Source organism: Rhinatrema bivittatum, chromosome 4 (genome assembly GCF_901001135.1).
Source record: "Rhinatrema bivittatum chromosome 4, aRhiBiv1.1, whole genome shotgun sequence".
NCBI classification, from domain to species: domain Eukaryota; kingdom Metazoa; phylum Chordata; class Amphibia; order Gymnophiona; family Rhinatrematidae; genus Rhinatrema; species Rhinatrema bivittatum.
This window is the reverse complement of record NC_042618.1, coordinates 230,781,964-230,798,752: the sequence shown is the minus strand read 5'-3', so window position 1 is coordinate 230,798,752 and position 16,789 is coordinate 230,781,964. Positions and strand designations below refer to the sequence as shown.

Below are 16,789 nucleotides of genomic sequence, written 5' to 3'. Positions count from 1 at the left end.
CCCTTGCGGATAGGCCCCACTCTCAGCTCATCCGGTTCACCACATGGTAGGCCGGGGCTTTGTTTTCGTGCATTTTTTATGTGATGAAGATTGCCTTCTTCAGTTTTCATCAGGTCATGCCTGTATGCCCGACTGTGAGGCCCATTATGTGCTTAAATGTGCACTTAGTTGTGTGCTTAGTTGTGCACTTAGGCTCCTGGTTGGGTGCATAGGAGCACCTACCAGGGTGCCCACTTGTACGTGCACGCTCACGCACACACTTTTTTTGCGCACACTATCTGAGCGTCCTGGAGGAGCTCAGGTTGGGCTTTATCTAGGCACAGTGTTGAGCACGTTATTTGTGGGTGCCTAATATTTGGTTACACTATTGTCAGACGCTTGTTAGAGCATATTGACAGTTTGATGGCACCCATAGCGAAGACATATTCGGGCATCTCAGCCTGGTATTCCCTCTAACTTGTGTCTGCGCTGTTTGGAGGCTCAGGGAGAATTGCCTCCGTCTGATTTTACTCAGTCCAGTTCTTCTTGGCATGGTGTGGAAATAGAAAAAGAGCTGCCAGAAGGATTGTCTGACTTTGGTAGTTCATTTGGCACAGGACAGGTGCCCTGTGGTTATGGCATGGATCCTTCTGCCTTTTCTTGGTAGAATTTTTTTCAGGGACTGCAGTCTTTTCTTCAGGTGCAGTCCTCGGTCCCAGCCAATCTTCACAGGTCAGGATCGCAGGCACCTGGTGCTGCAGGTAAACATTGGGGTACGCCTGGAACCGGTCTTCCCGATAGGGACCCAAATGGCATGGATGATGAGACTGATCCTTACTCCCTGAAGGATGGAAAATTCCTCCTTGATTGGAGCCATATAGAACTATGTTGCAGTTCTTTCATAGAAATCAGTTACCGGCTCTGATTTCCCAAACATTGAAGGTGATGGAAGTACCTGGGGCTGAATCCATATCTGAGCTAAGGAAAGATCCCATTTTGATTTTCTTGCATAATGCCTCATGTTTCTTCCCTATTATGGAGGCCATTCAAGAATTAATTGATCTTGAATAGGGAGCCCTGGAAACTAATTTTAAAGGGGGATGACTCTTGGAAGAACTGTGCTCCTTGGATCCAGTTGTGAGAGAGCAATTGTGGTTTCCAAATGTGCTTGTGTGTGCCATTACCATGCAGACCACTATTTCCATAGAAGGGGGAGCAGCCTTGAAGGATGCACAGGGTAGGAGAATTGAAGCTATCCTTAAGCAGGCCTTGAAGCAATGGCAAGGAATCTGCAGATAGCTTCCTATTGTTCCTTGGTGGCTCGCTCTTTTTTACTGCTCTCTCAAGAGATCGATGAATCTGGTGTGAATTCCAGGGCAGTGATGGAACCAGCAGCCGCCTTTTTGGCAGATACAGGCCTCGATTTGGTCTGCACTTCGGCCAGAGGTATTAGTGGTTTAAGATCACCGAACCAGCTAGTACTCATGTCAAATGCAAGCCTCCAGGGTTGGAGAGCTCATTGTTAGGAGCTGACAGTGCTGGAGTGCAGAAGAGTCTGTCTGGAACATCAATTGGCTGGAAGCCTGGGCAATCTGGTTGGCATGCTTATGGTTCGGTGACTGATTGCAGGGTCAAGTGGTCCTGCAACTACAGTGGCTTACATCCAGGCCGATTCAGTAAAGTCCGCGGGAGAGCGGGCGAACAGGCCACTCGCCTGTGCGCGCGATTCAGTATTTAAATGAGGCCCGGAGCGGCGGCTGTCAGCAGGTTTGACAGCCGACACTCAATTTTGCCGGCGTCGGTTCTCGAGCCCGCTAACAGCCACAGACTCGGAAACCGGACGCCGGCAGAATTGAGCGTCCGGTTTTCGACCCGACAGCCGCGGGCCGACTTCAATTTTTTTTTTTTTTTTTACTTTTTTTACTTTTTGGGACCTCCGACTTAATATCTGGTTCCAGGAGAATGAGAATTGTCAAGCAAGGCATTTCAGCTAATAGTGGATTGCTGGGGCCTTCCATTTATGAACCTACTGGCATCTGGTGGCAATGTGAAAGTCCCTTGCTTCTTCAGTCGCAGGAGAGATACAAAGTTTTTGGGCATCGATGCCCTTGTGCTTGAGTGACCAGAGGACAGTTTGCTGCATGTCTTTCCCCCGTGGCCCATGTTGGGCAAAATGATTCGGAAGATCGAGAGTTACAGGGGGATAGTGCTTCTGGTGGCACAAAATTTGCTCAGAAGACCATGGTATGCAGATTTGTGAAGGCTCCTAGTAGACTCTCCACTCCAGTTTTCGGCGCACAGGGATCTGCTATGACAGGGACCTGTTCTTCATGAAGATCCAACTCGATTTTGTCTTATGGTATGGCCCTTGAGAGAGCTTGGTTGCTGAAGCATGGATATTCTACTGTGGTGATTGCCATCTTGTTACGAGTGAGAAAGTTCTTTACTTCCTTAGCCTATGTGCTGGTTTGGTGAGTGTTTGAGGCTTGGTGTGAAGATCAAGGGGCTCTTCCTCGTTTGTTTAAGGTCCCGCTCATTTTGGAATTTTTTGCAGGATGGATTTAGAAAAGGGTTGGCCCTTAATTCATTAAAGGTACAGGTGGTGGCTCTTGCCTGTTTCTGAGGTCAGGTGAATGATGGGCCCTTGTTGGATCACCCAGATGTGGCCCGTTTGTTGAAAGGAGTGAAGAATCTTTATCCTCCCTTGTGGTTACCGGTGACCTTGTGGAGTCTTAATTTAGTTTTGGATTTTTTAGTGGACCCCACTTTTCGACCAATACATAACCTTTCCTTGAGGTTACTGACCTTGAAATGGTGTTTCTTGTGGAAATTTGTTCTGCGTGTCAAGTATCCGAACTACAGGAGTTGTCTTGCCGGGAGCCATTTCTAGAGTGACTCTAAGGGCGCTACAGTTGCATACTGTTCCTTCCTTTTTTTAGCAAAGTGGTCTCGGATTTTCACTTGAATCAGTCTATTTCCCTGCCATCTCTGGACAGGGCAAGAGATGTGGAGGAATATCGCCTGTTATGGCCCTTGGATGTCAAGAGGCATATCTTGAGATATTTAGAGGTTTCTGGCCCTCTCAGGAAGATGGACTGGCTGTTTATACTCCAAGTAGGGAATAAACAGGGTGAACCGGTGTTGCAGGCTACAATAGCCTGCTGGATTAAGGAGGTAGTCACAGGCCACATATGTGGATACTGAGCAGCCATTAACTAGTCAGGTTAGGGCTCATTCCACTAGGGCTCAGGCAGAGTCATGGGCGGAGGTTAGATTGTTGTCTCCCGTCGAAATTTGCCAAGCTGCGACGTGGTCCTCTTTACACACCTTTTTCAGGCATTATCATCTGGATGTGCAGGCCCGGGAGGACGCAGCCTTTGCATGTACAGTTTTGGCTGGACCACAGGCAGCTTCCCACCCTATTCGGGAATAGATTTATTACATCCCACTGGTTTGGATTCTGTCTGAACGCTAAGAAAGGAAAAATTACTACTTACCTGATAATTTCCTTTTCTTTAGTACAGACAGATGAATCCAGCTTCCCACCCTTGGCTCCTGAATGGTTGTGCTATGGTCTTCCTGCATGGCTGTGTGTTCCAGGGCGTATTGGTAAGTGTCAATCCAATCCCTAGACTAGTGTTATTACACTCATTGCCTGAGCTCAGTGTTATCTGTTAATAATCAAGTTTTGTTAGTTTGTCCACAGATGGCTTTTGCAGAGAATACTGGCGGGCTGATGTCAGTGAAGAGGTATCTGTATACTGTGATGTCAACTTTACTCCATCTCCATCTACTGGTAGAGGTGCATAACCCATTGTTTTTGGATTCACCTGTCTGTACTAAAGAAAAGGAAATAATCAGGTAAGTTATAATTTCTCCATGTGACCCTTTCTTCCCCCAAAACAAGGACAGAATATTTCCCTTTGAGGACCTTTTGGGCCTGATTTTCTAAAGGATTTCCGCATGGAAATCCCAGTTTCTACATATGATTTGCATTTGAAAATCCATGTGGCAGCTTCTGCGTGTAAAAGTATGCCTGGAACACGATTCCACACGTACTTTTACACTTCTAACAAGTAGGTGCTATGGGGCGGGGCAGGGGTTGAGCGAGGGAAAGGATTTAGGTGCATAACTTTTGATTTTTTTGACAGTGTGAGCAAATCCATGCACCCAAAGTTGAACCCAGCTGTCGAACAGGGGGTCATGTTGTACATGTATGTGCCATGCCAAGCTCCGCACCCATTTGTGAATTTTCAGCGTGGATGTATGCATAGGAAAACCACCTTGAAAATTTGGGCTATAGTCCACCAGATATAAAGTACCCGCGGACTTCAGCCCTTTGAAAATGCCTCCATCCAGGCCTGGTGCACTATGCGAAAAGACGTTGATGAATCAGGCCTCTGAGGGCAGGGGCTCTCTTTCAGAAGGGAATGGCCTGAAGCAAGACTTAAATATTTTTCTTTAGAACTAGATCTTGCAAGAGTCTGGTTTGCCATTTGTTCCGCAGCCACATTAATTCCAGTTTGCTACCCCATAACAGTATTGGGGACCTTTTTACCTGCAGACTGTACACTGCTTTTCAAAGCAAAAATTTGAAAATTATCTCAGCAAAACTACCTGTCATCAATTACACTTGCTTTTTTTGGTGCACCTAGTGATGCCAGCATAGGAAAATGATTGGGGATAATGAACTCAACACAAAGTACAGTGCCCCAGCAAAAAAGAAAAAATCAAAACACAGTGCGTCATGAGTGTGACTGACCAATCTGTATTTAAATGTTCAGAGAAAAGGAGGTAATGTGGATATGGGGAAGACTCATGTGGCCAAAGCTAAAACTAGAGAAGCACGCAGAGTCCCACCAATCATTCTCCCCACCTCAGCTCATCCCCACCAACCTCCCACTGCTGCTCCCCCTCCCCCACAGCTCATTCAGACTACTCCTCTCTTGCCTGTTCCCTCCGCTCTTTCCCAAGCTCCCTTTTTTTTCTTACATTCTCCTAATCTCTTCTTCGTCCTGCTCATTCTATTTCCTCAAGCCCCTCCTTACTTCATGTACACTTTTTAAATTCTCCCCCTCCTGCATGGGACTACTTTGACATATATATTTGGGGTGGGTCAGGGGGGTTTTAATATCCCTCTGCCTTCTCCACTCCCTACATCCCCTTAGCTTGATCTGCTCCCCTTTTCCCCTTGACCTGCCCTTATCTGTTCCTCTCCCGTTCCCTTCCCTCTGCTCACCAGCAGATTTCTCCTCAGCCCTCCTTAGCCAGCTCCCTTCTTCTGCAGGGTTGATTCACCCCAGTTCTGCACTGCTCCTCAGCCCTCAATCCCTCTTCAGCGCGTTAGACTTCCCTTCATTGGCAAAATTCAGCTCGTTTCTACGTTTGTGATTCCCCTTCCTCCATAGGCTTGGATCATTTCTCTGCTCTGCCCTCCCTGAGCTCAGGCACATCTCTTTTGTGGTGCCACTCCTGCTTCCCCCATCTGCTGCAGCACTTCTCCCGGCATTCACAGATTCCAGGCCAGAGCCGGTCCCATGCCTGCAGAGTCCACATGAGGCACTCCACCATCTTCATGTCCTGAGCCCTGGCAGCTCAGCAGTCAGCATCTCCCCAGCTCCAGGACCACAGCTGCAGGTGATGCTTCCTGCCCTTGGGCTTGGAAACCTCAGAGATAACTGCTGTGGCCTGTAGGATTTTATTTTTTTTTTGATTTATGTGAATAAGTGGAATAGTGTTCCCCTTCAATTCAAGCTCTGCCAACAGCCCTTCTCAAGATTGGAGCTGCCAAGGGGAAGACATTTTTAAGAGAGAGATGTTCAGCCCCTAGTATCACAAGTCACCACAGCCTCCACCCTCCCTTCTCCATCTTTCCAGTAAAATACTTTGTTTACCCTAATGACTGCAGGCCTGGAGGAAAAGGGCAGATACCATCTATCCCCCACCCTTGACCCAGCACAGAAATCTTCACTAAACTAACAGTTTTCCAACCTTTCTATCTGTAGTTTGAAGCTATCCTTTGTCTTTGGCTTGTGTAACTAGTCCGTCAGTCCCCCCTGTTGGAGCTTTGTCCATCATTAAGGGGTGGCGTGGGGCCTGGTTGAGTCCAGACAGGGAGGAAGGATAACCTTCCAGGGCCCCTGGCGTGTCTATCCACTCGTCACTCTCAATGCTGACATGGGAGGTAGAGGAGTTCCAACAGGTGACAAACAGTCCAGAGAAGGAGCAATGAAGGCAATAACAGCAGCAAGGGTAGGAAAATCAGGAAAAAAAATACCCTCTGGAGTCCAGGAATGGCGTTCAAATAAAATAGTTTTACTGTAACTTGAAAAGGATAATCCAGGCCACAATACCAAAAATCAAGAATAGCATCACAATAGCAATGAAGATTATTGCCAATTTGTCCATCTCAGGTGATACCTCCCTTCTCACTTCTCTTGCACCATAATCCATGGAGAAAAACTGCTCCCCTTGCAATGTGGGGAAAAACTGGAATGGGGTTCCAGAATAAAGTCAATTACCAAGAGAAGAAAATCCCCAAGAGAAGAAAATCTCCAAGCACAAAAAGTGCAGGTCAACTGTCCCCACGTACAAAAAAATCCAACTTCATTTGGTCCAAGTTTTAACTTTTTTTCAAACTGGAAAAACTGTATCACACTGTCTTAGTGGGTATAACCCTTTGAGTCCTTGTATCAAAAAGTATCAAAATCATTTTACCCTTGTTTCTTGAGATCACTCAGGCAACCAGATCCTTGCCCTGGTCCTCTGGAATACCAAGGGTACGCCCTTCCCTTCAAACCGGTCAAGTCAAAGTCCAAAATATCTGTTATCCAAAAGTCCTTCAGTATCAAAATGCAAAAATGATAAACAAAGGCCATCCAAAAGATACTCAACTGTTGTCCTTTGAGACCCTGAAGGAAAGCCCCAATCTTCTCTCTCCTCCTTATAGATCCTGAGGAGATCCAAAGCTCTGCAAGATAATGGAAATCCTGAAGGGATCACTTACTGTCCTTTCCACTACTACTTTCAATCCACTGCTTCCTTGAGATTCTGGGGAAATCTCTTTCTCCAGTCCTCTACCCTCTCTCAGCTCTTCCTTCCCACTGAAGTCCTGAGCATGCTCTAGGGAAATATATACCCCAGATGCCATACTACCCAAAAAGTGGGGTTATAACCCAGGGAGGAATCAAAATATAAAAACCCCTCCTACAGCTACTAAATATCCAAATTACAAGGGAAATATTAGTGACGGCTTGGACCCTGTCACACTTGCTCTTGTCTTTCTCTTAGTTTCCTTTCTGCCTCTTCATACTTTTCCTTTTAAAAGTTATTTACTGATCTTCCTCTCATTTCTTTATCATTTCTGTTATTTTTCCTCCTTGTGTATACGGTATCTCTTTCTATCCAATGGCTTTTTCTCTCCTCTCATTATCTTTTTTCACCTCCTCCTAGTCTCACCCCTTACTGCCATTTCCATTCCTCTCTTCACCCCTTCATTCCTCTTCCCTCTACCATGATTCCCTCTCTTCTCGCAACCTTTCTCTTGATTTACATCACCTATCAGCCCCCTCCTCTCTGTCCCACACTGCTCCTTTTCCAGTTCACATTGCTTAACTCCACATCCCAGCTCCTTTTCTTATAACCCATGTCCTGTCTTCAAGCTTTTATCCCATTCTCGTAGCCCATGCCCCCTCTCTCAGCTCCTTTTGCCCTCACAGTCTACTCTGACTGTCCACTATCAGCCTCTCTTCTTCCCACAGTGTCTCTCCTTGTCTCCCAACCAGAATTCCTTCTTTCAATTTCTCTTGTCTGCATAGTCTGTGTCTATTTCTCTCCCTCAGCTCCACTATCAATCCCTCATCCTCTCCCAGCCAGGCTCCACTATCAATCCCTCATCCTCTCCCAGCCAGGATTCAGTTCCTCTTCCAGAATCCTGATAGCCCCCTTTTCCCTCTTTCCTTTTCCCACTCCTCCTATCAGCAGTCCTTCCCCATCTCCACTTCACCTCAGGATTCACCAATGGTAGGAAGCCTGTCTGTCCTGTACTGCTGCTGCTGTCTGGTCCCCCTGCAGCCCATTGGTCAGATATTTCACAGCCAGCCAATGGGCTGTATGAGGAAGTGAGAATAGTAGCAAGGAGACAGAAGCACTTCTTTCCTGCCCTCCCCCGCAGCCCTGCAGCATGAAACTTTCAGTTCCTGATCTACTGGGAGTGCGGGAGGCCATATTGGAGGTGATCCAGCACCCACAGAGCTGGCGCTTGTGGTGTCCAATAACATTTACAGGCCTGCTTTTTAAACTCAAATTGTCTGCACGTGAGTCCCAACCCCACCCAGACCACCACGTGGAACAGTTCTCCCCTATGAATGTAAAAGTAAGAATGTGCAGTGTGTTTGCATGTAATTTTGCACACGTATCTGTTGCACAGTTTTCTAAGGGACCAGTTCTGCGGGTAAAGCACTTTCTTACCCACAGAAGTTCCTTTGAAAATTACTCTCAATATGCTCAGTAGAGCAGAAATGACACATCCCGGTGCACTGTTATTTTTCAGCTTGTTCACAAACTGTAACAGGATGCTGTCAACCTGGTTTTCTTTTGGCTCATAGCAACATTTTGCTTGTTTTGAGAAGAGAGCAAAGATTCATAGTAGTAGCTCAAAATGGAAACCATCATTATTAGTAATCATATGGAGCTACATTTTTTTAAACGCTCTTATTTGCAGTGTCTTCTTGTTTACCTTCTTGCTCTAGGCTCTGAGTTACGACCTGATGGTAACCATGGCTAGATAGCACTCAGGAGCTAGAGGCAATAGAGGGATGGAGCTAAAGGCTACAGCTTAGCATTGCACCCACTTCCTCTGACATCCATGCCCGTTCATTCTAGGGGCTGGATTTGTCTCTTTTCGAATTATCTGTGCCCCCTCTGTTTAGCTCTGCTGAAGTTATCTAAATGGTATACATGAGCACATGTGTCAATCAGCCTCCAGCTCTTTAGAAAGGCAATTAAAAGTTGAAATAAATAAGAAAGATGGGCAGAGGAAGGAAGAGCAAAACCAAAACTTTATTGCAGGCAACAGGCTTCTTTGCAGGGCTCTTTGCTTTCTCATCTCTGGGTATCAGAGAATTGGAGAAATGCAAGGCAAAATATGCCAGATAAGTCTTCAGAAACATATGTAGACAACAAGAGAATGTTGATCATTGGGTCAGTCTTAGACTGCAGTATCTCAAACTTTAATCCATAGATATAGTTAGCGGCAATTTTCGTTTCAGAATTTCAGTGCGAGCAGGTGCAGTTGGACCTTCAGTAACAGCACTATTTGTGATACCAGGTCCATGAACACTGACCTTGGTGGTTAAACCTTTATTAAAAAATAATAATAATAATAATAATGAGCACTACATTATCTGAATAAATAATAATTCTGATAGTATTTACTTTCGCAATTTTTTTTTTGTCTAACATTCCTTTTTAATCCTCATCCTGCCTTGCCCCCCTTCCTTATGTAGGGTTACTTTAGTGATCCTTGGAATGTTTTTGACTTCCTCATCGTAATTGGCAGCATTATAGACGTCATTCTGAGTGAGACTAATGTGAGTATTACTCTACCATTCCCAGGATACCTCCTCTCCTCTCTCTCTCTCTCTCTCTCTCTCTCTCTCTCTCCTGCTCTAGTTTCCCTTCCTTCTTGGGGTTTTTTTTTCTAGTCATCCTTTATTGACCTTGCCGCCGCCGTCATCGTCCTCCTTCTCCTCCTCCTCCTCTCAGGGAAAAAAAAAAAAGCAGCACCAACTCCTCTGGTTTTTGCCGGTCACAGTGCCCGCCCCTGTGACTGGTGACCGCACAGAGTTGGAGCTTTTTTTTTTTTTTCCCCCACCAAAGAATAACAGTGTTTCGAGTGTATTGTTGTAACTAACCAGGCTTCCAACAGTAACCACCGCCATGGGACGCTACAAAAAGACCAAGCAGCCAGTATTGTAGAGTGACGAATTATTATGCCCGCATAACCTCTTTCTTTTCTTATTTTTTTTTCTCTTCTCTCCCTCTTTCATACTTTATTTTTTTTTCCCTTTTTTCTCTTTTCCTCCCTCGGCACCTCTGCCACATGCAGCACTATTTCTGTGATGCATGGAATACATTTGACGCCTTGATTGTTGTGGGTAGCATTGTTGATATAGCAATCACCGAGGTGAACGTAAGTAACTGGCGTCTGTCCATGATTGTGCCTGCAAATCCACCCGTTTGTCTTTCCTAATATTACTTTTCTATCCCTTTCCTTTTTTTTTTTTCTTTCCTTTGTTTTTAAGTTTAATTTTGGAGGACTTTTGTTTTTTCTTTATAGTTTGGAACGTGTTAGGGATTTTTTTTTTTCTTTCTTTGACTTTGCATACTTGCATTATTTCTTTCCCATATAGTCCGCCTGGCATGAGTAAAACTGTACAGCAGGAACTCCGGTGGGGAAAGTGGCATGAGGAACTGAGACTCCCGTTTTTGGAGAACAGTTGGCCTGGTTCAATCCCAAGGACCCCAATCCATTATGATGGTGTTTACCACTCCACGGGGAAAAGGAGGACTTAACTCTTTCAAAGCTGAAATCTGAGACCCAAAACAGAAAATATAGTCTTTCTATTTTGTTCAGAATTGAGCCCAATAAAATCTGCTTCTGAAACAACCCCCTGGAATAAACAGGCTCAGACATGTTTGCTGCAGTACTGACCAACAGCTAGTTTCTCTTTTGTAAAATTAGTGCAGCAGAGTGGGTACAGGCTCAAGTGCTTAAAAAAGCCTCTATCTCAAAATGTACCATTCCTAATATATTTTATTCCAAGATGTTCCATATTCATGCAGGCTTCATAATTTGTCTCTCCATTTGGAAGAACCATGAACTTAGACCAATTAATAGTGATGGCCATCGGTAGCTGGTGTTCGGTCATCCTGTAGATGGTGCCTTTAAAGAGTTACCTTCTCCTGCTATACAGTTTATACAAATTTTGCACTGCCTTTTTGTTACCTGGCATGTTTAAATCTTCTCTTTTTATCTAGGCAACCCTTTATTATTAGCTCTTAAAGTCTTATATTTAAAAAAAATGCAATGTTTTTGAAAAGCTCGGGTATACTGGCAAAATGAACCACCTTTTGCACTGAGTTTGTTAGACGTGTTTGCCATTCTCATCACCCTACTTCTCTTTGCACTTGTATCCCAGTAAGATAAGGAAATGCATGTGACTTTTCTTTTGGATTACACTGCCGCTTGTACACCCTTGATTTTTCTTTTCCACTGCGTAGGCTGCCCCCTTCAGCAAGTGTACTTGGAAACAGATGTCCATATTATTTAAATAGCTTTCATTAGGGCAGTGCGAGGCATTTTGTAAGGAAGCGTAGCTGTTGCCCTCCCCCTCCCCCCCCCCTTCTCCACAGAGTTCGTTAGGGTCTTACCTGTTTGTTATTCTGAGCACATCTTGTCTTATGTGTCTTTACACTATCTTGTCTCCTTCCAGTGGATTTGGAATCTAACATGCAGGGATACATTTTCGAAGACTTAGGGCCTGATTCACTAGGGCTTTTTTTGCAGCCTGAATTCATAAGAGAAAAAGCTTAGTGAGTCAGGCCCTTAGTCACCTGTTACATGGCTAAAAATAAAGTTAACCCCCCCCCCCCCCCCAAGTCAGCCGTCTGTGGGAAAGTGAATTTTCAGCCACCAAGATCTGTGCCCGTGCTTTCATAACGTGCACAAAATTATCCGCATGAGGGCAATTCTGAGAAAGCTGCACTGATGCAAGATCAGTATTTTGCCCCCACGTATCTTGTAACTGTCAAAGGTCAACATGACCTTGCCTCCCTCATTTCTGCAGATCTGCTGCATGCTTGAAAATAACATGCATAGATTTAAAAATCTAATATACCTGCACTTTTTCTCTCCCCCAACCTATCTCTGCTCCCCGGGAAGGGCCAGTTTTGTCACAGCTAAATCTAGTCACCCAATGAAATTAGGGAGTCTAGATTTAGCAGCTCTGAGAGGTGCAATTGTCACCCCAGGGGATCTAACCTAGTAGCTCCTTTGAAAATTGTCCTCATAAAAAAGTTCATGCAGAGGTGGAATGCTGTTCACACACCTAACTTTGGGGATAATGTTTAAATCCATTTGGGTGTATAAAACACAGGTTTATGCATGTAAATGACTTGTTATAAAATTGTGCAGGGGGGTTGTGCGCACAACCCGATTTCACACACAATATTTATGTGCACAAAAGATAGGCAGCCTGGGGGTGGGGCTAGGATTTGTGCAGATTAATTAATGCACATACTTTTTAAAAATTAATTAATGTACATACTTTTTAAAAAGTATGTACATTAATTAATCTGCACAAATTGCGCCCTTCAAAGTTAGCAGATCTAACTTTGTGCAGCTTCGGTGGTGCACATTATTATGGATCATTTTCAAAGCAAACCTATGTGCATATGTTTTTGAAAATTGGCCTAACTTATGTGCCTTGGTACCGTATAAGTTAAATGGATTTTTATAAAATTACCCTCCCTATGTCCCCTTTTTACTTTGCTTGAATGGTTATGCATACATGTACCCTGCATAACAACCCCATTTTCAAACTGAATGTACGCAGGTACCTTGTGTTTGAAGATTGCCTTGTTCTGCATGGATGTTCAAATACATGCATTCCTTTGCATTTCCACGCCTCACTGAAAATTTATCCCAGAAAATATAGAAAGAGCTCCATTAAAACCCAACGGTACCAGATTAAGGTCAGAAGATCTTGTCTGGAAAACAAGGCCAATGTTTTTCCGTTTCTTGCAATTTGTAGGATTCTATGCTTTTCACAATTACTATTAAGTAGGGTTCACCCATGTAATTTTGAAGCTGAACCAGGAGAAAGACCTTCTACTTAAGTGTAAAAGTGGAGGTTTGGTCAAGTGCAGTTTTCAGGACCATCTAGCTAGACAGGGTGTCAGGATATCCACAATGAATATGTGTAGACCCTAGTTCGGGGTTGTAAGCCGAAATGTGCAGGGGGACACACTCAGTCCCGGGGTTAAGTCTTAGTCCACAGTAACCAGTCCTTTCAACCCTGGGGCATGGATTCTCTGAATGTGGGGGTGGGAATAGTAATTTGAACATCCTGGGCCCAAGGTGTTGCAGGGGGAAAATGTTTTACTCTCTCATGGGTGTACTCAAATAACTCTGTCCACACAGTCTCTGCCCCGGTACCAAAAGTCTCACAGGATGCTCAATGAGGTGTTCCAAAACCAAAAAACTTTATTGTAACCAACCTTCAAAGCCAATTACAGGAATCTTGCTAGTTAATCTTCAAAACCAAATACATGGGTTATAGCAGTCTCTGTCCGATTCCTCCACGTAAGTACCCCTTAGGTTGGCAGGCACTAGGTAACCTTTCCTTCCAATTACTGGAAGCCAGACGTCTAGCAGGAGTACTGGGGTCCCTTGTCTCTCCTCTGATGTTCCAAGGGACCTCTTGGAAAGAGGGTCTCTCAAACAGTAAAAATGATACTGCTCAGTTCCATTTCCCAGGCAGGGCAAAAATTCCTCTCAACAGAAAAAGGAGGGGAAAAAAATCCTATTCCAAAACAGCAAATTTCTACAATGGTAAGACACTGCTGTCCATCCTTGTATGGCAAGCAGGGAATCACAGCTCTTTTCCCTGACCACCTGCAGGCAGAGGGCAAAATTCTCCTGAAGCCAGGCACAGAGATTCTTCACAAAAAACAAAACTCCACAATCATTTCTCTCTCCACTGAGACAACTCTTTCCAGAGTAGTTGAGTAATCCCCTCTAGAGATGTGCTTTGGGTCTAAATATCGTGTCTGGCTTCATTTTGGGCCTGGGCCCGCCCCCCCCCCCCCCCCCAAATGGGAATTTCGTTTTTCCCAGGGTTCAGGATTTTGTTTTTCGGGGGCCTCAATTTTCGGGTTGGTGCGCACTAACTCTGCCACGTTAGTGCGCACTACCCCAAAAATGAATTTTTTCCGAAATTTCAGAAAAAATTCGATCATTTTTCGGTTCTCCTCAACCATTCTGAATTAGGCAATTTCATTGAAATTGCCTAATTTAGGAAAAACGATTGCACATCCCTAATCCCCTCTCCCAGATATCGGGCTGCACACTCCTTCTTCCACAAAATTAACTCAAAACTCCCAACTAAAACTGCCTCCCCACTTTCCCACTCTGCCTGGTTTTTATTCAGACTGGGCTGACCAAACCAACCTTTCTAGAAGTGCAGGTCAGTGATGGTCCACCTCCTCTTCTACTAAGTCCTAACCCAGGGCCTGAGCTAGGGCCAAAACATAGTGGAGGGTCTCTGCATATGCATGACACAGATTTGCATGCACTGCCTCTATTATATGCAAATTTGTTTCATGCATATTCATTGTGGATATTCTGTAAACCTGACTGGCTAGGTGTGTCCCTAGGACTGGGTTGAGAATACCTGGTCTAGTGCAGTGGTTCCTAACCCAATCATGAAGGACCACACAGGCAGTCTGGTTTACAGGATAGCCATAGTGAATATGCCTGAGATAGATTTGCATACACTGGTTCTCTACTCTATGTAGATATAGCTTGTGCATATGCATCAGAGATATTTTGAAAACCAGACTGTCTGGGTGGACCTCAAAGATCAAATTGGGAACCACAGGTCTAGCTTAGAACATGAATTCAAGAGTTACCTCTATTAATGACTCAATAAATCTTATTAAAAAAGACTTTTTGCCATTCTGACCTTATGCAAAAATCTTTATTGAATAAAGCTTTTTGTGTAAACATGGACAAGTCACTTTATTCCTGCACCTTTGGGATCCAATCGAAACAAGACATTCATTTAACTCTGGTTTTTCCAGTCATTAGATTCAAATATTTGATATCACATCCCCTTCCACAGGACGACTTGGTATATATTTTGCCTCTGAGTCTCTTTAAAATGGTTGATATTAAAAACAAAACACAACATAACTAAACCTCTTCTAAAATAAGTTTCTGTAATTTGTCTATACTTTCCCCAAAATACATTTCCAAATAACTTTCACTGTAAAGGCTGCCATTTTCTTGACTAAATGGGCTATCCAGAGTTCAGATACCTGATACAGTTAAAGGGGTTTGTCCCCAATACAGCCTGGGAACCTAAGAAAACAAGTTTGCTTACCATAAATGTGTTTTCTGTAGATATCATGATGAATTAACCATTACATGTGGGTGACATCATCTGGCAGCACTGAATGGTCCTCTCTCTTTTAGCTAGTAGAGCTTTTGCTGTACCGAGCATGTGCTGGAACTCCTGCTCAGGCATTGTCTCATATGAGTTGGTTTTAGAGATAATTCTAGCTAGCTACTTAACTCTCCAAGAAAGCGGGTGGATATTTAGTATGGATAATTCATCCTGCTATTTACACAAAACACCATTTACAGTAAGCAAACTTGCTTTTTCCATCGATAAGTAGGGCTGAATTAGCCACTATATTTGGGGAATTCCATGCTAAGGTTTGCAGTGCAGTGTTTACTGAAACAAGCAACCTGGACCCAACCATGGAGAGTGGACTACTGGGGGAAGAGGCTATGCAACCTGCTTGTCCAAATTTACTATCACTATGAAAAATTTTCCAGACAGTTATGGGATGCAAAGGTGTATACTGATGACTATATTGCACCTTTGCAGATGTCTTCAAGTAGTATGACTCATAGATGAGCTACTGATGTAGCCATGGCTCTAACTTGATAAGCCTTAATGGTGTATGTAATTTGAAAGCCTACTAACCTATAGCAGTGTGCAATACAATCTGCTAGCCAGTTGGACAATGTAAGTTTGGCTACTACTATGCCAGTCTGTTGAGATCATAAGAGATGAATAGTTGAGAAGCCTAACAATGAGGTTGAGTTCTTCTCTTATAGTTAGCCAAGGCCATTTTACAGTCCAAGGTGTGAAGGCCTTTTTCATCTGCATGTGTGAGTGGCAACGGGAAGAACATAGGTAACACAATAACTTGATTGATATGAAAAGCTGATACTACCTTTGGTAGAGACTTTGGATGTGGAGACCACCCTATTGTGGAAGAATTGGATATAAGGCAGATAATGAACTAAAGCCTGAATTTCACTGACTCTCCTGGTTGATGTTACTGCTAAAAGGAATATTAATTTCCATGTTAGAAACTTGATAGAAGCCAATTGCTGTGGTTCATATGGTAGCTTCATCAGTTGTGCCAGAATCGCATTTAGATTTCAGGAAACAAGAGGTTTTATGACTGGAGGTTTAGTATACCATAGGCACTGAGATATACTCTTACTAATGAGGTGCTGAGACTTGAATCAGAAAGAATAAGCAAAGGGTTTAGTAACTCTTAGGGTTCACTTGTGAACAGATACAAAATATTGTGTTGACACTATATGGAAAACCTTCTCCATTTAAATCTGTTGGCTTTCTGGCAGACACTAAAATGTCCTTAATTTCTTTCGATAAAGACAAACCAGATTTATTGAGCACGCAACATCCAAGCCGTCAAGTTGAGGGAAGGTTCGGATGAAATAGACTTCCCTCTTCTTGAGTTAACAAGGATGGATCTGACCCAAGAGGAATCAGAGGACTGCTGGTCAGTTGTACTAGATATGCAAATCAAACTTGTCTGAGCCATGCTGTAGCTATGAGGATCAGATGGACCCAATCCTTGAGCACTTTTGCACCAATCTGGCTATCTGTGGGTCTGATGGAAAAGCATACATGAGAGCTCCATTCTAATTGACCAAAAAAGCATCCTGATCTGATCTGAGCTGAATGGAGCAAATCTTTTTTAG

At 44.0% G+C, this 16,789-nt stretch overlaps 1 protein-coding gene across 18 annotated transcripts in view; it reads left to right on the top strand.

The window, feature by feature from the left end:
• Positions 1-16,789, top strand: part of CACNA1C (calcium voltage-gated channel subunit alpha1 C) — a 1,539,476-nt gene that overhangs the window by 1,381,944 nt on the left and 140,743 nt on the right. For 11 of the 18 annotated variants that reach the window (XM_029599874.1, XM_029599878.1, XM_029599884.1 and 8 more), the window contains one exon: positions 10,088-10,171. In XM_029599874.1, the coding sequence (XP_029455734.1) occupies positions 10,088-10,171 (84 nt within the window). Of the gene's footprint in view, positions 1-9,485; positions 9,570-10,087; positions 10,172-16,789 lie in introns of all 18 variants that reach the window. The other 7 variants (XM_029599882.1, XM_029599869.1, XM_029599876.1 and 4 more) reach the window with 2 other exon arrangements.